This window comes from Mercenaria mercenaria, chromosome 12 (genome assembly GCF_021730395.1).
Source record: "Mercenaria mercenaria strain notata chromosome 12, MADL_Memer_1, whole genome shotgun sequence".
In the NCBI taxonomy this organism is placed as follows: domain Eukaryota; kingdom Metazoa; phylum Mollusca; class Bivalvia; order Venerida; family Veneridae; genus Mercenaria; species Mercenaria mercenaria.
Window position 1 is genome coordinate 56531106 of NC_069372.1, and position 27931 is coordinate 56559036.

Here is a 27931-nt window from a genome sequence, read left to right on the forward strand (position 1 = left end):
TCCAAACTGAATTTACTAAAATGTAGTGTTGGAAGGAAAGAGATGGGGGAAGGGGAGGATGGTGGTAGTGTGGGGGATCACTTGTAAAAACTTACCTGCCAAGAAATTTGAAGAACAGAAAATGACAGTATAATTAAAATCCAAGGCAATTCAATTATTGTCAGGCTTGTATTATCAAAAGTTTGTTTTTAATTATTCAAAAGTAATTTTGAGAATGAGTACATATTTCGAAGTATACAAGACTTTGTTATTGCTTTTCTTTAAAATATTATTGGTTTGCTTTCATGTACTGTCATTATTTATTACGCTTAATTTAGTTTATGTTTAATCTTACTTTAGAGTTTAAGATTAACTTACAGATCCGCATATTCTTTTAAAACCAGGTTTGGAGGTGAGCCAGTAACGGTTGCAACTCCCCCAATATTTGCACCATAAGCTACACTAAGAGCAAGGGCTTTACCATAGCGCTGCAATTCCGGTGATTCTTCAAATTCATCCCGCCATGTGCGCCTTTCTCTGCTATGATTAAAATAGATTTTGACATAAATGACGTAACATGTAATACATACACATATATAAATGGAAAAAAATGTTTCTACTGATAACTCACTCATCGGCGTTTTCCTTTAGTACAAGGTTTGGCGGTGTTCCAGTTAGTGTGGCAATCCCTCCCACGTTGGCACCGTATGCTACACTTAGAGCAAAGGCTTTGGCGTATCGTTTCATTTCATCATCCATCACTGTTGTTTTTGTACCAACTTCAACCTCTACTTCCACGTTGTCTTTATCGGCATTTACTTTATATGATTTCTTATCACTACAATTAAATTTTATATCATATATTATTTCTAAAGGATTTTAATAGATTTTCTATATATTTTCAATATATTTTCTATATTTTATACATACAAAATCTACAAGCTAATTTGATTTAAATAATTATTAAAAATGTACTGAAGTCTAAGAGGGAAATCTATGTAATAAACTCTGGGAACATGCAATAAATATTATCTACGTTGCCATTTTCTATAGGACGAGTTAAGCACAGTAAGTTAGGGTATAATCAATATGACTCCTCACACCAAACATACGGTGCCCTGTTTTTCTGAAAACGACCAATAGCATTCCGTATATTTTACGTATGCTCAACCTTGATCTCTAACTTTATCTTTTAAAATGTATGGTTAAAGGATTGGTTTATTTAGTTAACAGCAACAAATGTCCGAAGCGCCAGTAAATGCCGTTTACATATTTATATCAAGCTTTCTTTCACAAAGTACTGCATGCCATAAGACTGTGTTAAGAGTTTGTACAGTTTTGCATAATTAACATTTTATTGTTAACTTCACCTGACTTTAATAGTTTTTTTTGTTGACATTAGTTTAAATGTCTAGCTTATTGCAATACCTTCTTTTGAAAGAAGTTTTATGAAGTGAAGATACAAAACGTTGTAGATGGTGCAAACAAAGATCGTTTCAAGTGAACAATCCTTTTGAAAAGTCGCATTGTATAAAGGATGGGAAATGTGGTGCACCGATATAATTTTACCACTGACTGCAGTTAAAGAAACGAATATAGTCGAGTTTAAATATATAGTTGGTGTTAATTTCTTGTAACATATACTTTGTTGCACTAAAATGCTACATGAGATTTAAAAATAAGATTTGACATATATACTACAAATACTTTATTTAAAACAAAATAAAGTTTAAAAGACAGCTATAATAATAAATTTCTTTAAAAGTTACAAACCTAAAAGCATCTTACTCGTGTGTCTATGCAATACATAGAAGCATCTAATTCAAGTCTGTCAGTGAAATGTTAATTAAATAGAATAGTACAAAGCCCTTAAACTTAAACTGCCAGAATATCAGTTTAATAGGTGTAACAGAAATGCAATAAATAAGTAATTACGCATAATAAAATCTAAAACTATAAAATTATGTAGGGGCTAGTGTAAGAAGGTGGTATATACCTTCTGTATCTATATGTCATTACGACGTAATGGCTCTAATCCCACGAAAAAATTATTATGTAAAAATGTAAGAAAAAAAAACTGTTAATATTTTAAAATATATCCAAATATATTGCGATTAATTAGCTTATCTTTGAGTATGGAATAGACTTTTCTAGGGCAAGAGCGTCCTTGATAACCTTAAACACGACTAGGTTTCGTACCAGCATGGACACTACTGAAAAGCGATTTACACATGTACTTTTGTTTTCTGTTTTGTTTCCGTTTTCTTCTACATTGTTTTAACTGATCTAATGTAGCATACTTTTTAAGTTAGAGAGCTTTGAAAAGCCACAATATGCAAAGACTGGTGGCTTTTGGATTATCAAACGTTCTGATGTTGCATTACATTGCTATCTTCTCATGGACAACGTCCGGTAAAATGCATGCAGCACATACGACGGCACGACGTATTAAAACATTCGTAGCCAACGGAACGTTGTGTCGTCAGGAATTCTCCGCCACAAGGGTAAAACAATACATGGAACTGGAAAGGAACACATGTTTTAGCTTTATTGCAAGAAGCCCTTTTGACCGTATAAAGCCTATATAACCTTACCTTTCAGAATTGGTTGGCATTGAGTCTACTTGTGGATTACCGTCAACTTTGTCTTTTGCTGTTCCGTTTGGAACATCAGAAACACTTTCCATTTCATATCCCTCATTATCTGCAGAGTCTGCAATTATATATGATTACACCAGACTCAGTATTAGTATTGTATACCAGGAAAGTTAGATTACTCGCTGTGAAAGTGAAAACTTCTCGTAATGATAACAAAGTAAATCAAGGCTTTCAGAAAACTAATGGAGTTCGTCATGGCAATGCTGTAGAAAAAGTCGTATTTAACAAAATAAGATACATTTTATTTTCTGGAACACTTGCGAAATTATATGATTTTTTCAACCAATTCTATTTTTCATTGAAAAAAAACCCCAAAACATATTATGAAATACAGCTGTTTTTAGAAAGGTGGCCGTACAATGGTATGATGTTTACGGTTTATCAACACCATTGGAGCTACTTAATTATCTTAATCATGAAATCGGATTTTCCAACTCAGCATTTGCCGACTGCGTTGCAACACTATTGCGATTTTTATGTTGTTGTACCACTAAATCTGTAGCTAATGACTTTATCAACGCTATCTTTCTGTAAATGACAGTCTCTCTTGCATGTCTGTTCTCTGTACCGTATAATATTACACGCATGGCTTCAGTAATGGTTATTTTAGCCCACAAGTTTATTTTTAGTAATCAAAGCTGTATTATTCGCTTTATATAAATGCTAAAATAAAACACATCGAATGTATATGATAAAATGTATACAATCTAATCTTTTAAAAATGTCTATGACTTCGTAAAAATGCAGGAAAAAAGATTGTTTGGTGTAAAGGTAGAACTACATTTTAGGCTTTTTACAATAAGAAATGGCTGATTTTTGAAATTTAGTATATATTTAAAGATATGATTGTAACAAAAAAAAAAAGAGTCCAGGTACAATGATACTAAAATGCTACAAAAATGCGAGGAAATAAAGAATCGAATAGTTTCAAAAGAACATATATAATTGTAACAAAAACTAAGTATCAAGAAATATCAAGGCAGATCAATGCAATTCAATTTCGTCTACATTTACTTAAAATTGGCGAAATAGAGAATGGGTATATTCAAAGTTAGCCTAAGCATTCAACAGATTATGAAGCAAAAATACGTACACAAAGTAGTGGCTCGTACTTCGCTTACAGTTTTTATAACTGCAGTAATAATTGGAATCATCATAGATGTCGCTGCTGTGTTACTTATCCACATGGACAGGAACCACGTGGTTACCATAAGTCCAGCCATTAAACTGAAACAAAACATGACATTTTCTCATTTTTAGATAACATCAAACTTCTTCTTCTCAATATATACTTTTTCACTAGATCTGTAATAATTGCGGGTAATTCGGATAAGTGGAAGACTGACTGAATCAAAGGGATGTGTCAGAGGGGGTGAGGGAAAGAGTTGCTGTTTTTGGTCACAGTTAGTTAACCAGAAGCAAATTTCAAAGTTGCGGAAGACTACCTTTATTATTTATAGGCACAGAATGCAATCAAGCAAAATAAAAGGGACTCGGTTTTACTGAGGCTGTTAACTACAGGTAATGATATTTGCATCGCCCTCTAGCACCGGCTTAAACAGAATTCTGTTATAGTAGAATGAATAAAGTCCATGATTCTATGAGGAGAGCACTGAGTTTAAGTACGAGCCGCAACACAACACTTAAAGGCCGCTGTTGTGGTACATGTAGCTAAAAGAAAAATATTAAGAGAGTCCTTTGGCAGCATAGAACGCAACGAAATAAAGTAAAATCAGATTCATTTTAACTAAATCTGATCCTCAAAAGGTAATGAAATGTGCAACACCGTTCATTCTTTCTGGCATCGACTTTATATAGTAAAAACTGAATGTAAAACTTGTATTTTCTTCATTAGCCTTTGATAAACGTTATTGGCGGGCTGTATTTTCTGTCTGAGACGGTTTTGAAATGATAAATAAAATAATTATTCAACATGTTTTTAACTGCTTTATACTTCTTTTATTACTGCGAAATCATTAATATTCGAGGGGAATAACAAACAAGCAAAGTTCCGATTCAATTTATCGTCAGAAATTGAAATCGACGAAAATTCATATTCCAACGAAAGAAGTTGTTTGGACCCAAACATCAAAATTTCGAGCCCAAAAATTGAATGTTTTACAGTATTTGTCAATACAATATCAAAATGCTGTGTAAATATATATATTCAAATGTTCAGACTAACTGTGATCGAGTATCTTTAGCTCACACCTGTTGTAAAATATTTATTAACCCTTAGCCTGCTGCAGGCGAATTTAACAGCCTTTGCAAACAGCTTGGAACCAGATCAAACGCCGATTTGATCAGGTTCCAAGCTGTTTGCTACTCTGACAATATTTCTTCCAATTTTGGAGCAAACTGAATGAACTTTACAATTTTAGCAGACGACATTTCCAGCAGACGACAATTTATCTAGCATGCTAAAGGTTAACTTATCATTAAGTCGTAAAATCGTTTGTAAGACAAGGGAGGATTTGATTGATATTTTATAATGTATGACAGGTATTTACCAAACCAAACACGCACTTTGTTCCTCAAAATGGCTATATATTTGTTCATATTTGAAGATACTTTAAGTGGAAAACCTCAGTCTATTCTTTAATTGCAGAAGAAAGGTTAAAGCTTTCAAAGAGAAAGTGTATGCATTATTAGGGCATACAGCCAATTTTTGAAATAGTACATTATTTAACGAACGTTCTAATCGCACACTTGTATTCCGAATTTCTGTCATTTAATATATGAGTAATTTGAATGATCAAATGAAAAGGCAAAACCTTGAAAATAAGTGATTCAACAGTCATTATTCAGCATAACTAACATGAATTCATGCATGAGCTATGCAAATCAATACGCTTGAAATGTTTAATCATCTTCGCTCGGGTATACTTTATTCAAATGCACAAACATATGACGATTGATAACCCAGTTAAAAGGGTACTTCTCCTGGACATTTTGTTGAATTTAAGATTACATTGGCGCAGTTAAGGTCATATGGCGACCTTTCCCGCTCGTGATGGTACAGAAAGAAACCTTATTCCCATGAGGGCGTTGTTTCATCAATGACGAGCACCTGGGTAGAAGCATCAAAATTCCGTAGGCCAGCTGGGTGGCTTTTTCACTTGAAGTATTCTACATCTCATAACAGCTAGGTTCCGAACATCGCTGAGGGGCAAAGTATTCGAACTCAGCAATCTTAACCATTCGGTCCCAGGACACAGCCTTCTTATTTATGACATTTTGTCATAAAACTGTCCTAGACTAGAGATAAATACACAGTCGATGAAATACATGAAAAATACTGTTGAACCTGCCTTAGTGACCATCTCTTTTAAGCAGCGACTTGCCTAAATTTAGGTAGTTCTGCACGTTTGATTAACCGGAAGTGACGGCGTAAAGATATTTACCCGGAGACCTAGAAGAATGCCCGGCAGACGTTATATCTGTTGTATCCCGAGAAACTGTCGGCGATTATCTTTCTCAAGGTTTATTTTGGCAACAGAAATGAAATGTCAAGGGCTTCAATTCAATCGGTACCAATTTTGAAAAATTTAGCGAAAATAGGCCATAAGACTGACAAAAGCTAAACCTACAACTACTAGTATGAAAAATGGAACTTTTTCTAACGCGAAAATGTCACCAAAATTAAACTGACCGGAGGACAATTAATTTCCAATCGGTCTAACAAACACATCAAGCGCACGATCCTATAGCTTTTATTGGCTGAATTCTTTTGGATACGACGATGCTTTGGAAAAATATGGTTTAATAAATGTCTATAGTGTACAGTGTACTTAAGCAGTCAGTCAGCCAATGATATTTTGTTCTTTTTTTTCAAGCAGGCACCTGCCTTAAGAAGCCTGGCGGTGTCGCTCCACAGGATGGCTGCTTAAAACAGGTTTGACTGTAAGATGAATTTAGCCATACGTATTAACATGCTTATAACGTTTCAATCTGGTAATATTTATTAAAAAAATTGAACATTTTATAGACGTAACTATCTTTCAAAACTATAGATACTGATAGGTACACCAGAGGAATGTCCTGGTGATGGTAACTGTTTCTTTATTTACTAGAAACTGTAAACAACTAAACAGTTCACATTCGAAATTTTACATATAAACCAATAAGTTAAAATCATGCGCCTACAACCAATCATTTCTAACATCATCTCTTAACATAACATGCTGCCTGTGACTTTCGCTGGAAGTATATCCGGCTCTCTGGTATATGTTTGTGCTGTAAAGAACCAGGTGCCGCCTAAAAATTGCTGACTTTACAATCAGTGAATATTTCCTCAACAACCTTTTGTTCGATCTCTAATTACAACTTAATCATTAGAATAACAGTTTTCAAATATATATCTTGTGAAACTCACAATATAGGCTGTGCGCCGACAAGCATCATGACACACAAAGATATTCGGGTATGCAGACCGGTCTCTTCTAAGGCGACGGCTATTATCAGTCCACCGAAGAACAACATGGTTGTATCCTGAAAACATGATCATTGTCTCACTAAATCCAAAAGCAATCTTTGTAATTATTTTGCTAAGATATATCACTAAATGAAAGAAAAGAAATATTGCGACTCTAAACGTGTTGTTGTGTTTGTTTGTAAAACTTGGGCTTCATCGTTGCGTCTGGTTTGAGGAAACAGGACCCATTGGTATTTCTGTCTTTGAGAACTAAGGACGACGGCTTGTTTGATCTAAGGTCATCAAACCAATTGGTATGTGTAGGTTGGAACAGGCAATGTGTTCGCATTGTTGGGAAAAGTTATTCAGCACAGATTGTTTTCTTTTTTTTTTTAATACATGGCAGTATTATTTTACTTCAGCAAAGCATTATGACAGTTCTTTAGACTGTAAGTTATTGACCTAGTTCAAAGTCATGAAATAAATTACCTTCAAAAATTACTTAAACTTGAATGGAAACTACTTACTGTGACGTAAGCCGAGCTGATTTCCTTTGCTTTGGCGACTCCAAGCAGCGGAAAGAGAAAGATCGGAATCAGGGCTGTCACAGGGATTGGAATCGCCTCGCTCAGCCATAAAATCGCCATAACAACAATGACGTATGCGCATTTTGATTCCTGAAATATAACATTGATAATGTCACTTAGTATTTTTGGAAGAAAACGCATTTCTAACATTTTTAACAGGATTAATGACTACGTAATACAAGTAAAATAACTTGCATTTTAAAAAAAGAAACAAAAACAAAAGTTTTAGAGTGGTTATTTCCAGTGATTTGTTTGTCCCTGTCGTTTTATTAGGACTGTAAATAAATTAAGATGTATCTTTCTGCAGTGTGTTTTAGTTTAGAAAAGTGTGTTATGCCTGCTTAATGTAACACCTAACTCCAAGTAACTAGGTAATTTAAAAGAGAACCTTTTGGTACTACAACCAAACAAATATCTGGAAGAAACTATTTATAGTGTTATGATCACAAAGGGAAAATGTGTCTTTTAAAAAATGTCTTAATCTTTGTAAGAATCTTTTGAAAGAGTGTATTTCATTTGTCTGAATTGTTAACGTTGACAGATAATTTGTTTACTAATAGTCGTGTTTTACAAACTTGATATTGTAAAAAACACATTTTCACAACAATTGCTGAAATTTGATCGTAAATATCAGAAGGTATTACACAACCTAATTGTAGCAAATGTTAAAAATGAAGGCTGTGCTATATCCTAATTTATCTCAGTTTGAATACATGTAAACTAATGCATATATTTGAGTGTCGAGTGCGATTTTTGTGCAAATTCGTTACAGACGCTGGCTCTCTGATTTTATTTCTTAAAAATACTTTATTCCTGCAGATTAATTAGCCTAACTGGTGACATTTTTCGCTTACTTTTATCTTGAGTCGTTTTGGACGCTAAGTTATATGTTTAATAAGGTTATTCAGTAATATTGTTTTATTCTCATTGTAGGTTCATCGCACATTTTTGTGAGTGTAACAACGTTTGCGGAATCCCGAGGCACTGGCACTATCAATTTGTGCTTTGCTCTCCGCCCATGAACGTTTACAAACGTCATGTTTATGATCACTTTATACATTAAGCTTTCTAGAAATATAAAGTAGACAGCTACTACATATTTATAATTATTTACAAGGTTTATATTAAGACTGTTAACATTCTCGGTTAAAATTCATTTTAATTAACGCAATAATATTTTCTTAAATGCCTACACGTACGAAGCACATGACGCATAATAAATAATAACGCATAATTAAAGGTTATTAGCTTTGTATCGGGAAATATGCACGAGTTCTCAGCGGAAATACTGCGCGACATTAGGAGCGCAATATTCTTCCGCTGAAGAACGAGTGCATATTCCCGATGCAAAGATAATAACCTTTTCATTACATACACATCTACACGTATAAATATTATGTAAATATCGCACATTTGTTCAACAGCCTGAATAGGATTGACAATACTGAACTAAATAGAAAAAAAAATACAAGAACAAACACTGATTTACGTCACGCACCCGATATGAAATTCAGGCGTAAGTATATGGAAAAATATTGACGTTTTCGGTACCAGTGTAACTTAACGGGGAATAGAAACGTGTATGTAATAATAGGCGGAATCAGCACAGCTTTGTATCAAGACAGTGTAGCATTCGTAGGTTGGAAAATAATGTTCTAATGACCAAACAGAATAAAAGATTCCCTTAAGCTACAGCCCTTTGGCATTAGTCAGCACTTGTCCGATCCATTTTTAGTTTGAAATGGACTCGTAAGAGCATGTTAAACAAGAGCTATCGGAGGACAGCAACGCTCGACTATTCAACAGCCTTGTCAATTGAATGAATATAAGTCGAAAAAGTGGCACAACTTTGTAAAAGCGCAACACAAAGTTATGGAACCTGAGCACTGCATGTAAGATCGTCACAGTGAACAAGTGTGTGAATTTATAATCAATTCCCATTAGTGGTTACTGAGATACCAGCTTACATAAGAGGCTATGATGGCCCTATACAGCTCAGCTGAGTTTAGTTGCTTGCTTGAACAAATTTCTTTGCTAATGCTTCAGAAACAAAAAAAACTAGTTGAGTAAGTCATGGTAAAGATTATTCAAGATAACTACTGAAATCTGTTAAAAATTATACAGGTGGTCCAAATCTCTTTGCTGTAGCTTTAAAAATAAGAAAGTAGGTCAGTACGTCAGGGTTAACCTAGGAATCATCAAGATAGGGTCATAAATGTGGCCTAAAGGGTGTTAACAAGCTTTTCCTTTGATTTGACCTGATGACCTAGTTTTTGACCCGACATGATCCAATTTCGATCCAGGCCTAGAGATCACCAAGATAATCATTCTGTGCAAGTTTGTATCAAATCAAAGCATAAATAAAATCTCTATATGGCTGAAAGGGCCAAAATAGAAAACTTTGCCCCTCTTAGGTGCAGTATCTCCAGAACCCATGATGGAATCTAGCCGGTTTTCCAAAGGAACCGAGATCTTATTGTGACTTAATTTGTGTGTAAATGTGGTTAAAATCAAATATAAAATGTCACTTCTATCGTGTTCACAAGGTAAAAATTAACAAAATTTGGCTCTTTCAGGGGTCAATCTGGGGCCGTAACTCCGGAACCTATGACTGGATCTGACAGATTCATCATGAAATCGAAGATTTATTGTTGTTAGAGCTATTTTGCAAGTTTGTAGCAAATCAAACCATCAACGAAGTCTCTATATGGCTGCAAAAGCCAAAATAGCAAATGTTGGCCCTTTGAGGGGCCACAACTCTGGAACTCATGATGGGATCTGGCAAGTTTTCGAAAGAAATCAAGATATAATGCCAATACAAGTTGTGTGCAAGTTTGATTAAAGTTGATTGCAAAATGTGGTCTCTATCGTGTTCACAAGCCCAAAGTAGCAAATTTTGGCCCTTTAAGGCGCCATAACACTGGAACCCATGATGGGATCCGGCCAGTTTTCGAAAGGAACCGAGATAATAATATTATTATGCCAATACAAGTTGTTTGCAAGTTTGATTAAAATCAATTGCAAAATGTGGGCTCTATCGTGTTCACAAGCCAAAAGTAGCAAACTATGGCCCTTGAAGGGGCCATAACTCTGAAACCCATGATGGGATCTGGCCCGTTTTCGAAAGGAACCGAGATATTATACAAATACAAGCTGTGTGCAAGTTTGTTTAAAATTGAATTCAAAATGTGGTCTCTATCGTGTTCACAAGAAACTGTGAACGGTCGGACGACGGACGGACGGACGGACGGACGACGTACAAAATGCGATCACAAAAGCTCACCGTAGTCACTTTGTGACAGGTGAGCTAAAAATGCCAAAAGCACTGCCTATCGGATCATCACAGTGAATAAGTGTGTGAAGTTTCAATCCACTCCCATTAGTGAGTTTACATACGAAAACTTAACCAATAATTGCCAAGTCGAAAACGGGGCATAATTTTGAAAAAAAAAAACATAAAAGAGTTATGAAACATGTACTATGTAAATCAGTTTATCACAATGAATAAGTGTTTCAAGTTTTAATTCATACCCTTAAGTGGGTACTGAGACACCAACTTACATACAAAAACATAACCTAAACGGGACGCGGACGCCGACGCATGGGCGAGTCCGATAGATCTACATATTCTTCAAATAGTCGAGCTAAAAACGTTTACCGTCAGCGTGCCCTCACAATATTATTATTATCATTATTAATATACTAAATTTATACAGAACCCCTTTCATGCATATGTAAACGTTCAAAATGATTTGCACATGAAGTACAAACAATTACGAAGTTAAAAGAAACAAAAACCTTTTTACATTAACAGAACATGAATATAAAGAAATAGATATAACTACACAAGACAAACATATAAACATATTAAACATGTGACTGACTTTAGGACAAACTACTGTTCTACGCTTTCATATGAAAAAAAAATGTATCAGTCTGTTTGTGAAATGTTGTACAATGATGTGGGGTTTTAGCAGGCTTTTGAATGTAGGCAGCGTGTCAGCTTCCTAATCTTGACGGGAAGAAAGTTCTAAAGCTTGGGAGATGCAGGAGGATATCATTCTGTACCTTCATCAAATCTGACTCAGTTGAATGAATCTTTCTGAAGTAGTCGGTTTTGGACTAAATGAGAGGTATTTACAGTAGCACATCTATTTCAATCTATAGATTTGATTGTCGATTGTTAGTTTACATGTAAAGCGTGCGTTAGTGTTGTATTGCCTCAAGAAGTTCATCTGCAAACCAGAGACAGCTAGGTCGGAGACCGATAATGCGGAGGGGGACATGTTTATCAGTAAGCTTAGTCCATTTGTATATGCATTATGTACTCGCTAGCTGATCCATGTATGTGCCGTTTGGAAATGCATTTAGTGCATAGGACTCAGAAATGTCCTGTTTGAAAGACCTTACTCAACAGAACGTAATTTCCGAAAAGAAACCGTCTTTCGCATCGGAGCTTGTTTTGGCGGCACATGCGTTGAAATGAACTGCATAATGGGAATTGAAATATAGCCTATATTGCCACAAAGATGAAGCCCGATATATTTTCTGCTGTCGTCCCTAGTTATAACAACATCTCACGTATGGCACGAAAATGGTGGTCCGTTCATATGCTGATGCATACCACATGACAGACAAACTCTGATAAATCTGATAGTATCTTAATCAGAGGGAATATCAAGATGAGAATTCGAGTCTTCTGCCATGTTGATGTCCTTTTCAATTAATGTAGGCCGTCCTTTCTTTAGAAACATACATGTTTTTGTAGGTGGTGGTATGTATGTCCCTGCTACTCGTGCAGAAAATCCGTTAATCCATGTATTTGAATCGTTTAAATCTTTATCACGACTTGAAGCACCAAAATCTCGGTAAAATAAACTTTGCTTGTTGGTGTTGAAGTTTTTAACTGTATCCGTATAAATAGATCAAACAAAACTTAAGAAAAATCCTCAAAATCGAAAAAAATTGCATTATTCAAACGTTCTGTTGGCTATGGTCAGACTGGGTCAATTCGAATAGTGGATGTTATGAACTGCAACAAAGGCAATATATTTCTTCCGTTTCATGACTTAATACAACATATTGACCTTGTAGAGTTATGGCGAATATAGTAAAGCTAGTTGTAGAAGTGCATGCGTTGATTTGTAGGTCAAGTGTTTACTTATTAACAGAGAAAAGCTGGTAATTTTTATCGGTGGTTTCCGTTGGCTAACTCATACACACTGGAGGACCATCAAATTCCTTTACATCTACCTCTCCATTTTTGTGCGAAAAGCCGAAAAGAACCACAACGTTGTTTCGATCCATTCTACTGTCTAACTTGTTACACATTGGAGAGCATAAAATTCCGTTACAGCTACCACTTCACGGAAAAAGCAGAAAAGAACCAATTCGCTGAATCGGTCTATTCTGGATTTAACTCGCTTTTACTAAATCTTCAACATCAGTGTTAACATATTTATCGTCTTAATGCTAAATGCATGGATTCTTGTCAGCACCCATATCCATTCATTACGAAGGAAGTAAACATTGGTTTATCACTGAGAAACAAACGGGTGAATAATGCAGCCTTATCTCAAACAAAATATAAATATTAACGAAACCATGTTCGTAACTCACTATTTTTCACTTTTTATAAACATAATTATCATTTAATGTCGAACTTATGTCATGATTTGTTTTCGTTTAATAACTAAAATTTCCTCTGAGCTTGATATATGATCGTTTAGTTTTTATGGGAAAATGTAGGACTATTTTAGGGTAGATTGAATTTAAGAAAAAAAACAGAAATGTAAATACGCTGTAATAAAACACGTCTGTAAACATTGGCAAAAAAGCTTGATTTTCGTTTCACTTAATAATTTCATTTCAACTAAAGTATAATTTTGATTACTTTTACAGTAATAGTGGGTTTAAACCTTGATATCCAGTACTCGCATGAGTAGTAACGCTACTTAACGCAAAGTACGCGGGACTCCTATATATAGAGACCATTTTGATGAAAATATTTTATTCTAGAAACGAAATCTATCAAAGTCCGTATGTGTTAAAAATTTCAGTTTCAAAACATTTATCGAGAAAAAAATGTTGACAATCTGAAACCATGTGTATTTTTAATTGTTGCATATACGGACGTAAACGTTAACGTGAGATATACGTCAACGTCTTTCTCCTGAACTCAGTCCTCATTATTTAAAACGTTAACTGTGCGCATTGACACTAAAATTAACATTCAGTTATAAGTCTCAGTCAAACGGACGTCTAACGTATAACAAAATTTTCAATCCGTTCGTGTCCGTTCGCATGCGTTTCTTATCCGTTTCTCATGCGGCGCCTGCGCCCCTTGTCCGGCGACGTTCGTTCCATATGGTGGAAGGTTTTGAGCATGTTCAAAATTTAGAACGTACACCACCGGACAAAGTTGTCCGTTAGATGTACGGTAGCAATGCGCTGATATGCGTTGTGTTCGTTACTCGTGCGTTCCCTATTCTGTACTTGTACGGTTCGCATCCGTTCTTGTCCGGTTCGCATCCGTTCTTGTCCGGTGGACCTGATTCACGGCCGGACTACTACCGGACATGCAACGGATGTAACGTATGTTCAACGGACGATAACTGACAAGAACGTTTCGTCAGTTTCTCATGCGTTGCGCTTACGTTTTACGCAGTACAAATCCGTTACTAGTACGGTGATATCCGTTAATTGAACGTTGTTCGTCCTATATATGTGCGTTAATCTTGCGGTCATTGTGCGTTTTATGCGATATACCGATCGCGAGAGCACCGAGCCGCAGCGGGGGATACCTTTCGCCACCGGATAACTTTCTGCCGCATTTTTTCTATACGTTCGGCGTCCGTTAACGCATTACGATGTAGTGTGACTGACACAATAGCAATAAATGCATTTGTAACAAATCGGGAGAAATTGTAACACAAAGAATATGCGATTTTCATATTCACTATTTACATCTATTTTAGATCGACACAAATGTCTACGTGCGCTAAAAATCTTCTTTACACTTCTTGTAAACAACAATAAATACCCAGGTGTGTTAAAATTATTCAACCTGAAACTATGAATGCTTTGTCACGATCATTTTTTGCCCGTCAGTATATATAACAGGTTAATGTTTTAATACCAGATGACGTATCAGTTGCATTGATGTTTACTTTTATACTATTTGACATTTTTTCACTGGTTTTCAATAGTCGTGATGAGTAAATCAATGCACTGTTCCTCGTTCTTTGGTCAGAGATGGCGGTGAAAGAAAAACTTTCACGGAATCACCAGGGAGAACATACGTGTCGTCCTCTAAAATCACTGGACAGTAAACAAGACGGAAAATTTCCTACAACAATTAAGCTAACTTTCTGTATGATACGAGATTCGATCAAATAAATTTTTCGGTTCGGAAAATAAAAAAAAAACTAATGTCCGCGAAAACAATTAATGTAAAAATCAAGTACAACCTATGTATAAACTGGACGGACGGGCAAAATAAATGATAAATGTCCTAAAACTTGATTAAATGTCTTTCGACTGTTGGTAAAAAAAGAGCAAACGCGCACGAAAATGAATAAAGAGATTGATTTGTATATTGTTTATAAATCAGTTAACTATGTTTGATTAAAGAAAAATTAATAGTTTGAGGAAATGTTTTAAATAATTTTGTTACGATACCTTGCTTTAAACGGAAAATTAATTTAAACCATATGAATAGGTTGTTGAACAGTAGGACTGTCAAGGGCAGCTTTATATACGAAACATGCAGATTTTATTTTCATGTAAGACATACCAATACATTAAAGCCATACCACCTATACAGAACGTTTAAACTGTTGTAAACTGACTGACCAGTATCATTTTCAAACCATGTAATGTTTCCATGAAATAAAAATATGTGCTGCAAGTAAGATTTTGAACTTGAAAGCATATCCCCACTGAGCACATGAAATGCAGTGGAATATATACATTTACTGCATTTAACCGGTTATACTCGTGTATTATATGTGCACAATGTATACAAACATACCTTGCTTGAAGGTTGTCGACCATGCATTGAGCATGTGTAAAGTAAGTGTTTCATATCGAGTTACATTTTCCTCTTTATGCTGTCCTATTTCAAGGTAATATATAAGTATCGCATTTTAAAATGTTAAAATAAAATAATATACAACAGTTACAAAAATTGTCTGTAAGTAGTTACTCATCAAGTTTCGTCAATATTTTCAGGCGTGCTTCGTTATTTGACGAGATAATTGTATCCAGAAAATATTTATACTAATTAAAATGACCTGTATAATCAACTAAGGTTAATTGTCGCTGCTTTGAGGTCCCAGTATCTTATACGGCGACTAACATGGGATGATAAAGTTATTTATTCCTTACAGCATTTCGAGTGTGCAAGGTAGAGGAAATCTGTAACGACATTATTAGCACAATGAGCCTTCTGTCAAAACTTAGCAAAGTTGCACTTTTTAAGTAATAACGGAAGTAACTATGGACATAAGTTATACGCAATAAGTGGTGCTTTAGCTATAAAAGATCTTGATACAATTATGTAATACCACAGTGACACATACGGCGCAAATAGCTACGTCGAGCTACGGATAGAAACTTAGTAACCCGTATCGATCCGTACCTGAGCCGTACGAATTGGTACGAATTGATACGGCTTACTACATTAAGGTACGTCTCAGGTACGTTTCAATACGGGTCGATACGGATTACTACGTTTTTATCCGTGGCTAGACGTAGCTTTCCGCGCCGTAAGTGTGACTGGGGTATTAAGGTTCATCGAAAGCAACTTGGAAACTGTTTTGCAAATTTTGAAACATTAAGATGATCTCGGTTTGACTCTAATATCTATAAAGGTTATTTTTAATAATGTACTTAACATCGATAAACAGTATTTCATCATTATTATGCAACCACTATGACAAATGAACCCTAGCCTGATTATAAATGTGTCTTTTACCACGTTAGTTGGCCTGATACCAAAACTGACCTCGCTCATATTGACGGACTAATATTTTACATCAATTTTATTTCTAGTGCAGTCACATTTCAGCAACAATCATATTTCAGTTTATTTTTGACGGACAGTATTTTTTTAATTAAAACAGAAAAAATATTGGCTTCCAGTATCAGGAAACTAATAAGCCTCTATACGGAACTGCGCGCTGACGGCTTTTAAAGTCTGAATGACCTTAAATGTGTATTTAAAACCTTTCTTCTTTTGAGGTTTAATGCCTTTTAAGCATTCCTTCACTGCAATTTATAGAAGGACCTTTTTTTTAAATTCAGATTACCGTGGTGGAAATTTGGCATTAAATGTAAAAGTACAGAGAGCCGTTACAAGCGTTGTTTTCATCTGTTTTATATCCTAGCCATAGCGGTACCAATAATTTATTTTGATACACACAAGTCAAACAAACTGTATGGAAGTCTAATATTTTAATACTTCAGTTTTAAAGGCATCGTGTATAAATGTGAACAGAGTAAGGGTCGAGGAAATTTACATATTAGCCGCCTTACCTCGCTGCATCAAGTAATGTCAGTTCCTAAACAGTTGACAATGTGAAATTCAAGAGTATATAAAACTAGCAATTAATATGCAAATCAATAATATTAACCGCCTTATCTCGCTGCATCAAGTAATGACAGTTCCTAAACAGTGGACAATGTAAAATTCAAGATTATATTCAAGCTGACATTTTGACTGTGTCAGTTACCGATAAAGATATAAATCGGAAGTATCTGTAAAACAGCTTGTGGGTATGTCGGCGGCAAATTAGAGGTGATATTAAGACATATGAATACTTTCGGGTGCTCTCATTAACACAAAATAAAAACTATTCCTAAACCTGTTCAATAGATTTGTCAAAAAGATACGGAAGTAAAGAACGCATAAAGGTAAAAACTAACAGTCTCGGGTTGACTGAGTCTAATGTGAAGTGCACCTCTCCTTATTCAGCCCTACATCTCCGCCCCATCTTTACACCCACCTTAAACAGAACTATTTATATTTATAAAAGAACTTGAATTGATAGGACCAGACATAGTAACATCAGCGAGCCAAACTTAAAGTTTTTTTTACAAGGCATTTGTTTTTCAGAATCGCTAAACATTTACGAATACACTTAACTTGATTACAACTTTTAAAAATTCATGTGCATGTACAATGTATACTAACGTAATTTAAAGCGCAATAAATATTTCATTCTTTCATGGTTTTTACACAACTATAGGTCATACGGCGGCTTCCCAGCTTTTGATGATGGAGTTAGACCCGGGTCTCCCCGGGTATTATTTCAAGCGCTCGTGGGACCTGGATAGAACCACCAGCCTTCGGTAAGTCAGCTGGATGGTTTCCTCATAGGTAACACTTCTACACTCCAAGCGAGATTTTGGACCCAAAGCGGTGAGAAGCAAGTGAAGCGATGTAAGCAACTTTAACCACAAGCTTTTGACCCCACCACATGTTTCCCTACGTGCAATATTTCATGTATGGGCGGGCACCTTGCACATGATAGAATTGTATTGTCGTACTAACAGCGATGAGAGGCCAGCGGCCTTAACCACTTGACTACGGAGGAAGCAGCCAGTCAATAGAGTGACATACTGTGATTGATCAAGGCAGGTGGTCGCTTAGGCAGGTTGAAAAGGAATAAAATGTCAATGTGAGACGTTTGCTGAATGGCTCTTTAACTCAAGTGACTGCTTAACACGTGGCTGTTAAGCCAGGTACAAATTTAATCTGAATAAACTCTATTTAAGCGTTAGCTTTCTTTTTATTTCTCTCTCATTCTTTTCGCTTTTTTTTTTTTTACGTATCTATTCTACTTGCTTTTCTTTATTATGTGTATGCATGTATGTATGTATGTATGCATGTATAGTTTCAGCTATTACATGATCTTCGAAATTTTATTTATAGACATATTTTCCGTAACTTTGTTTACAGTCCTGTATGTATAAGATCATGTGGAACGGGCCGTTCGCTAAATTGAATATGCTCCTATATCTCGCGACCCAGTCAACAGTTAAATGCTACTGTGTCATTTTATGGAATAATATACCTTGTAACATTAGCAATTAAATAGTTTTAAACCGAAGGCAAAGTCTTTTAGGAACAAAATATGTCGAATCAGAAGAGGTTTCGTTTTAATTCAGGACGGCTATGATGTAGTGTAGTCCCAGGTTTTGTTCAGAATCTTGTGTTTCATGTAGAAAATTGTGTGGTTCGACAGAAAACGCGTTGATATTATCTTCTTCAAAAAGCTTCTTCTGTACGCCAAGGAGATCCTCTAAATTTTTCTTGAAAAAAACAACAACAATGGTTTCGTTTTTTTAAACAGTATTTTATTGTGCTGGGATATTAACAATGAGGTTCAACAATTTCAACCATGCCAGATGCTAAACTAGTTGTGCCATGCCAACTATAATTTCGGTCAAAGAAATCCGAGCACTTAAAAGACGTACTTCCTTGAGAGTACTCAAAGGTAATAAACATTACGTTAATGCGTGCTGAGCGTTTTTTATGTACTACCAAACAAACAAACAAATACTTCTAAAGCAGTAAATATTTCAACGGCCCAGTAAGCAGGATGTCGCCGCTTTTCTACTTAATAGTGAAATAGCCTAGGTGTTCGTGTTTACGCTTAAATAGCGTACACTGGATGTATATGCCTAAATGATTTTGTGCATCAGTTTAGTTAAGAAACAAAGATATAGCAGAAATTGAAGCGTAACTCTTTTAACCGAATATTGTTTAAAAAATAATTGGTAACAGAGGGGTATAAACACAACGCAGAGTCTTTACGCCCGCAAGATTTTTGCCCGAACGTAATCATTTCTGGTTGCTTAAATGAATAAAAACAAATTAATTTTCGATTCCAGTATGATGTCTTATTTGCAAAATTCTTGAAAAGGATAACACATACGGAAGTTCCTATAATTAGGTCGACGTGACGTCACTGTGAGCACGTGTTATTAAAAGAAATAGGATTCATGATTCTATTTGCTGCAAAGTACGAATTTGTCTTTATCGCCAGGAAAGTACATTGAAACGAACCGTGACTGTTAGTTGGCGTCTCTTGCAACAACATAATGCAGATCATTTAAGTGCAACTTTAATAGCTCATTATTTATCAGTTTTCAAAATGCAAAATACTTCATTTCAATTTCGGAGTCATAGTCCGAACTATATTTTTTCGTACGATATTAAGCTAACCACAATTGTTCTTATAGTGATGATTAACTCTTATACTTTGAGTAAACAGTCAGGGCAATTTTCATTTTATTCAACAATCTGATAACTGCGTTTAAAAAGGAAAAATGTAGATTGAGCAAAAATGAGTGAACTAAAAGGTACTTACGCTTTCAAAGTCAGGGCTGTAGTCGATCACCAACACGAGGGGCACGATAAAAGCCAGTACCGTCACCCATATCGACTTAAATGTCCATATATGGCTCAGAACACCCATTTTTGTTCCTTCACAAACTCCCTGTAGAACACTAGGTTTTAAAACTTATGAATGATCGTATCTGTCATATCATATACTTTTCACTTTATCCAAATTTAAACTTTCGTTAACCCGATTGCTTTCAAATTGAAACCCAAGTGTTGCCAATTGATAATGTCTGTCGCCTTCTCCTTAACTAAGGTAAAGTATATATATATCTGTTATCTGTACCCAGTCACAAATGATTTCACATGTCATTCATGCACAGTCTAAAAGTTTACTGCCAGTATACAACTGTCGGGTAGTTGCTTTTAAAGCTGTACGTAAGGTTACCAGACCTTGAAATAAAATACAACAATTATATTCAACGAATGTTTGCTGTTGCAATTATGCATGTCACGTCATCTAAAGAAATATGTTTCAAAAGCTGCATATAACCCACAAAACTACATTTTACGTAAATAAATTATAGCTTAACCTTGAACTTAAGTAACTCGAAGAAATAATAACTGAGCCGTGCCATGAGAAAACCAACATAGTGGTTTTGCGACCAGTATGGATCCAGAACAGCCTGCGCATGCGCATCCGCGCAGTCTGGTCAGGATCCATGTTGGTCGCTTTTAAAGCCTATTGGAATTGGAGAAACTGTTAGCGGACAGCATGGATCCTGACCAGACTGCGCGGATGCGCAGGCTGGTCTGGATCCATGCTGGTCGCAAACCCACTATGTTGGTTTTCTCATGGCGCGGCTCATATACAGTTTATTTTATAAGTCTATGAGTAGTTTCAGCATATTTCCAGTCCCATGAAGCCAAATGGCACTGACCACAATAAACAATATGTTATTTTTAATTTTGAGCAAACTATATGTTGTATTACTTTCATGTTTTTCTTTTTTTTAACTAATTGCATTAAATCCATAATTCGCAATTGTTTAAAAATGCATAAATCTGTAAAATTAGCGTCATATGTTATTCATTTAAATCACTGTACATTGATGCATTTGAATTTAAAAACTGTGTCATATTTACAGGTGTAAATCAATACATTAAACAGCGTATCAAAATTATCAAACAATATATGAGCCGCGCCATAAGAAAACCAACGTAGTGGCTTTGCGACCAGCATGGATCCAACCATGCACCCGCAGCGGTAGATCCATGCGTCGCTAACGGTTCCTAATTGCTTAGGCTGAAGCGAACGCTTGTCCTGACCAAAGCTCTATCCATGCTGGTCGCAAAGCCACTATGTTGGTTTTTTCATGGCGGGCTCATATTTGGTCTGTAAATCAATATATTTTTTGTTGTTTTTAAGATGTAAAAACTCTAACTATTTTTTAAATCTCATCATTGTTTATCGAATAACACAAAAATAGATCATATTTCAAATATCCCCTTTTTCGGACGTGGACAATGGATAAGATTTTATATTTTGTAATTTGATACTTTTAAACTATCCAATTTAAATAGAATTTTCAAAAGGTCGTCTAGATAACAATGACATATCTAATTATGCAATGCTTTTTGCGTCTCACGGATTTGCGTCTTCACGAAGATATATTTTAAAGCGTCATTTTCATACCTAGAAGAATGATCTTCGAACTTAAAAGAACATAGCATGAATGTTAAATTTTACTGAATATTAAATTCAGTATTAACCTGCTCAGAACGCTGCGGACATTCATCGGTAAACCGGTAATTGACTGTCTACTTTAACAGTCGCGAGAAAAGGTGTATAACTTCGCTGGTATGTCATGAAATAACTGCGACTTATATACTTTTGTTAACCTAACTAAAGTAACGACAAAAGAACTAATAACTTCGTAATTATACAAGATTATACCATCTGTAATGTTAATTTTGTTCGGAACTCAAAGGACTTGTCTTTCAAACCATATATTTCAAACATGTAGCTTGTCTAGAGTCATGTTGATTTTTAAAGATTAGAAATAAAAAAAAATATGTTTTGAAATTCTTCAGTATTGTCTTGGCATTAAGTTTTGCTTATTGTTATTTCGTATGATTTTCCTCTTAGACGCGCATCTACCTTACATTAAGAATGATTATTACATGATTATATAAAACGCCGGTGTAAAGTTCAACACTGAGTTCAAAATTTGAAGAAAGATATAGGAACATTTATTTCTGAAGTGATATTATAAAACAGTTACTGAATGACTTTCGGACCAAGAGATAATAGTCGTGACTATTGACCGGCAAGCCATTCAATAAGTTTATACTGTAAACAATTTGTCAGAGTTTCTTATACACGAGAAAACGTACTTATTTGTAACGCTTGAGTGGCGCTACATACAATTTAATTCAAAACTTCCTTTTGACTTTGTAGCTAACAAAATGTTTTATGTAAACTTTTAAGTCAGGTCACAGATTTATGTGACAAAATTTGGTTTAAAAAAAAAACTAGTGATATTTAGTCCTCCAAGAATAAAATAAAACACACAAGTAATCCAAAATCCACTGAATTATGTTATACGCTGTAATGTATAAAATAATAATGTAAATAACTCGCAAGTTCAAATTAAGATTTATTGAAACTCGCATTAAGTTTCATGGTTGAAGAGGTCCATGTATTACACATCTTGACGTAAATGTAGATACAACACTATATAATATGTATCCCGTTATGATAAATGTTTCGTTCGCGCGATCAATTTTAGTTTCCTCAATGGCGGTCGCCTATAATTTACTAAAAGGGTGTTATTTAAACGTATCTATGTTTTTAATAGTTTCAGGCATGCCAGTACGATTTTACTTTCAGGTTACAAAAAAAAACTTTTTTTTTTTCGTTAGTTTGTTACATGAAATACTAGTATTTCATGAAATCTAACATAATTATCAACGTATATTTTGTTCGCAAATAGCTTAGAATATGATTACAACTAGCTGGACAGGCTCTGACGTTTTAGTAAATCATGAATACATATATCAAACATTGTTTGTGTTTTACATTTGAAGATTTGAACGAAGACTACAGCACAGTCAAAAAAAATAACGCTTATTTTGCAACCGGATAGAATTTTGCGCCATAAATGCTTCAACGGATAGTATATTGCTACATAAGGTATAAACTGTTCAACCCTTAGCCTGCTAAGTTTCTAAAATGAACTGATCCATCATTCAATTTGGGCTATACCATTTATTATTTTGCCTAGGGGGGTGTTCACTGAGAATTTACTGACAGAATAGCGAACAGTACAGACCATGATGACCTGCACATCCAAAGACAGAATCACTTGCCGCCATGGAGCTGGCTAAAGGTTAAAACTGTTATGAATTGTCAGGGTTATTCCTTGTTTTATGAGTTCATTAGAAGCAATGTGAACTTATCTCGGGATTTTGAAGACATAATCTTGGTACTGATGAGAATTTTCGTATACTGATGTTGTAGTTTTTGTATACGATTTTCTTTGCTTTGTCTTTCACTTCGAGAAGTCTGTTTAAAATCTGCTTTATTATCTGAAATATGTTACAGAACGGCATATGTGTACTCGTGTGATTTTCATATTTTTGTCCATATAAGATATCTACATGTTGAGTAAATAAGTGCAATGTTTCATTCAATGGCAATGTACTTTATTTTGATATTGGTGCGTGTATGTACATGGCGCATAGATATGTTATATTACTGTATATTTTGTGTATAATTGTATGTAACGTATGTTCTATTTTGCCTTGGAACCTTTTTTACACTTATTTACCCATTACCCTTAATTTAAAACCGTTCTCACATCCTGGATAGCTTACATGTACGTACCATAATTTATTAAAACGTTAAAAAATCATTTTCATATTCATATTTAGTATTTTATTCCATTATGTAACCTTTAGCTTGCATGTGGCAAATGAATTCTGCCTTTGCAACCAGTGCATCTTGGTCTGCACTGTTTGCCGTTCAGTCAGTAAAGTTTCAGTGAACACAACTTTGAATAACATGTGGTACTGCCCATAATGAATGATGGACCAATCTGTTTTTGAAATTTAGCAGGGCAAGGGTTAAACTTTAAATATGATTTATAATAATTTGATAAAAATTACCATGTGATCTGAACAATATTTGGCCATGTGTTATCTCACACAGTGTGTTATAGGTTAGTTAAAGTTAAAAACTTGATCCTTGCTTGCAATCTAATTATATAAATACATCTAATCATTAAGACATTTCCTCACACAAAGTAAATTAAGGCAAGTATGCTTATGAATTTATAACATATGTTTTTTGTTGTTGTTTTGTTTTTGTTTTGTTTTTTTATTGATTTGGACAGCTGTTAATATTTAAGGATCAGATATATCGGTATTGAATTTCCCTTTCTGTAGTTTTACACTTGGTATGAACAAATGTTCATAATCGTTTTGTTTTGCAATACTTATTTGAGCGTGCCATGGGAAAACCAACATAGTGGCTTTGCGACCAGCATGGATCCAGACCAGCATGCGCATCCGCGCAGTCTGGTCAGGATCCATGCTGTTCGCTAACGGTTTCTCTAATTGCAATAGGCTTTGAAAGCGAACAGTATGGATCCTGACCAGACTGCGCGGATGCGCAGGCTGGTCTGGAACCATGCTGGTCGCAAAGCCACTATGTTGGTTTTCTCATGGCACAGCTTATTTCATATATTTCTAACCTTGTAAGAAAAATGAGCTCTGTAGTAGAATCTAGTGCCCAGATTTCCAAGATGCATATATATGTACATATATTCTGTTTACGATTGTTGTGTAATAGTTTACCCCCAAATTAATTTATAAGAAGGTGTGTTGACGAGACTTTTAATCAACACAATTAAATAAGTTAATAGGTTACATTTATTCATTCTCATGATTTGAAAAAAAACTGCTTTTAATAATGCAAGATAGTGTTTGCTACAACGAGTTTGTCTTATGCATGACGATTTGCATGTTAAAGTCCAACACTGCCCGAGATTCTTTTCGTACTTCTTTGAATTTATCACTAGAGCCACTGGTCTTCCTCCGTATGTTAGGAGAGTGCATTATGCTGTATGTAATTACATAATGAATACAAAGGAGTTGGACTAAGATGTTTGATGGCCTTTACATTGAAATTGCAGCCCTTAAAACTATTATTGGTGACTATTGATAGTGACTATTACTGACTTACTTGAAAACTGCTGTTTGACAATATGAATAAATAAATATTGCCTCATCTACAAATTGCTGTAATGACAATTGTATATACATGTAGTTCTATGCCAGTGTGGTGGTAATTGTGATAAAGGTTGATTATCTTGATAAAATAGCTACCTGGATAAAGAAACATATTTGTATTTGCAAGGTACATGTTTAAAACAGTATTTAAGTAGAAATCAATTACATTTGACTCGTTTAAGAGCGGTTTAATATTCCTAATGTATTACCGCCTCGATAGCCTATTGGTATATTGCAGGAAGACATGAAAAAATGCACCAGTAGTTCCCTTGCTTGGCACTCAGCATTGAAAGCGGGGAACTGACTTCTCTGATAAACCTCGTTGCGACGGATTCCATCAGGAATGAGGAGTCGAGAGTGATTAATACAAGATGTAGAACTTGTTTCACAATCGACCTAAAATGAATTAAACATAACATCATAACAACAGGTTTGTTATATACATTGTACAATCCATAGGTATTTACAGTGTACTAACGTTTCGATCAAGAAAATAAAACTAAATCATATTCGCATTTTTGATCGCAAAATTATGTTAAATTCAATTAATTGTAGAATATACATTTAAGGTATATTAAAGATTCACTATTACTATGACCTACAAATATGATTATGTTAATTATATACATGTACGGTTAAATCATAAGGTCACTGTGTCCAAACTGCCTGTTAGATATGTCCGACATTGTTTTATGTCCGATTCTCTAGTTTTAATGATTCGTCAAACTATTTGTAATAAGAAATGCTGTCAAATGTTGTATATTCCTCCTAAATTCCGGTTTCGCTCGTCCTCTGAAATATATGATCACGTTTGTCTTGTTTGTAGTACCAGTCCTGAAAAGGCATGCACATTCAATCGTTATTTTGGGTGTTCTAGACGTCAATATAACACTTTAAGTCAAAATGCTCCTTGTCTAACTATGGATTCATTTTGAGATAGTTCGAATTAACAGCAAATTTTATCTAAGATATGTTCTATAATATAATTAATAGTGATTTCATATTGGCTTTGTTATTTGGCAGTTCAAGGCCAAATAATAAAGTCAATATGAAATCACCCTATTAATGATTATTTTATTTGTTAACTTTATGATATTCGTTAAAGCACTTGATCGCCTTTCATTATCACATTGTGATGTGGACCACAGAAGAGAACAAAAAGACATTTCAATTTTGTAATGATTCCTGAATGTACACTTCATCATGATTACTGAAAGAAAAAAAGTTGATTCGGCTAATCTTAATGTAAAACTTGTCTTTTAAGTTTAAGCATGTCAGGTAAATGCCTGGTAAATTTTACAGGGCATGGCGCAAGTCGAATTTGAAATGAACACCCGTTTATTAAATCTGCTGGCTTGGACAAGTAAAGTCATTAGCAAATACTTCATGAAATTAAAGTCCGCTATTTCAACATCATATGATTAAAAAACTTGGATCTGCATCCGAACTTGTGAAATGTTAAATTATATAACTTTTGCATTCACAGGCTATCAATTCTATCTAAAGCTGTAAAATCATTTATCTTTTTTTTCTTATGTCTTTACGAGTAGATTATGAAATAGTGTTTCGTTTTCGTTTGTAACTTGTTTAATTACTACGGTTGATGGATCTATCTTAAATACAAATGTATATGCAATTTACATTATACAGTATTCTTATAATATATATGCTATATATATATCTCTAAATTGAAATGTGCTAAGGGTAATCGTTGCTGTGAAGTAATTGACATCTAAATGTTTCTAAAAGTTCTACCCAGGTCTTGGTAGGTTGACCCCCTAATTCTGGATGCCCAGATGGTGTCAAACCTCCGACCCTTCAGCCAGAACAATTCAAAATTATAAGCAATAAAACAAAAGGAAACAGAATATAAATAAAGTTAAGTATTTATAATAAAATACAGAAGATGAAAATGTGCACTGCAAACAGTATTTTTGGATAAATTTTGTTATGTAGCAAATCTCAGTTATGGTTTTCTAGATAGTGTTGTATTTATATGATCAAAGTAGTAAACGCATAACTTATCAATAAAATTGCAGACAAGTTCTACTTTGAAGTGGATGAATGAGTAGTTATATGTTTTTTTTATATCATTTTTCTTAGTATGAACGTTTAATGTGGTATATCAATTTCTGTATTTAAGTTAAGCCAGTTCTGTATGAAATGTATCAAGCCAAAATAATTCACTTTAACACTACTTTACGATGCGTACGTTAGAAACGTGTCTTTTTATTAATGAAGGGCCATTAATCGAAAACATCAAACACAAGATTAAGGTGCAAGTTATAGTTAAGTGTTTCTTGAAAGTGTAATATAACAACGTGAAATGCTAAACAACAAAATAAATACTTGAAAATGCGGTTAATTGTTTTGAAATAACATTTGTAAAATGTATTGATAATCATACAACATGTAAACATTTTGAATATCACATATTTTACGCCTGAAAGCTTCGGGTGAAAAATGATTGCAGCTGTATTTTGGAGACCTGTGTTTGTGTTATATTTCACTTAAAAGTAATTTACAAACATAGCATGTCAAACAGATCTTTTTTTTTCATATGGAATACCTAGTGTTCTTTCACATAGTAGCGGCAAAATTTTGAAAATATAAAATGTAGAATTATTGTTAAAATTGTGTTAGAGTTAAT

The 27931-nt window shown here is 34.6% G+C and overlaps 1 protein-coding gene across 2 annotated transcripts in view; it reads right to left on the minus strand.

Moving 5' to 3' along the window:
- The window catches only part of LOC123534075 (solute carrier family 13 member 2-like), a 36126-nt gene extending 13436 nt beyond the window's left edge, over positions 1-22690 (minus strand). The window contains exons 1-7 of one of the 2 annotated variants that reach the window (XM_045316132.2): positions 22562-22690; positions 20015-20439; positions 7578-7727; positions 7012-7127; positions 3730-3863; positions 2574-2691; positions 358-519 (exon numbers count right to left, since the gene is read on the minus strand). In XM_045316132.2, the coding sequence (XP_045172067.2) occupies positions 358-519; positions 2574-2691; positions 3730-3863; positions 7012-7127; positions 7578-7727; positions 20015-20122 (788 nt within the window). In that variant the 5' untranslated portion in view covers positions 20123-20439; positions 22562-22690. Of the gene's footprint in view, positions 1-357; positions 520-610; positions 818-2573; positions 2692-3729; positions 3864-7011; positions 7128-7577; positions 7728-20014; positions 20440-22561 lie in introns of both variants that reach the window. The other variant, XM_045316131.2, reaches the window with a different exon arrangement.
- Positions 22691-27931: the final 5241 nt, after the last annotated feature.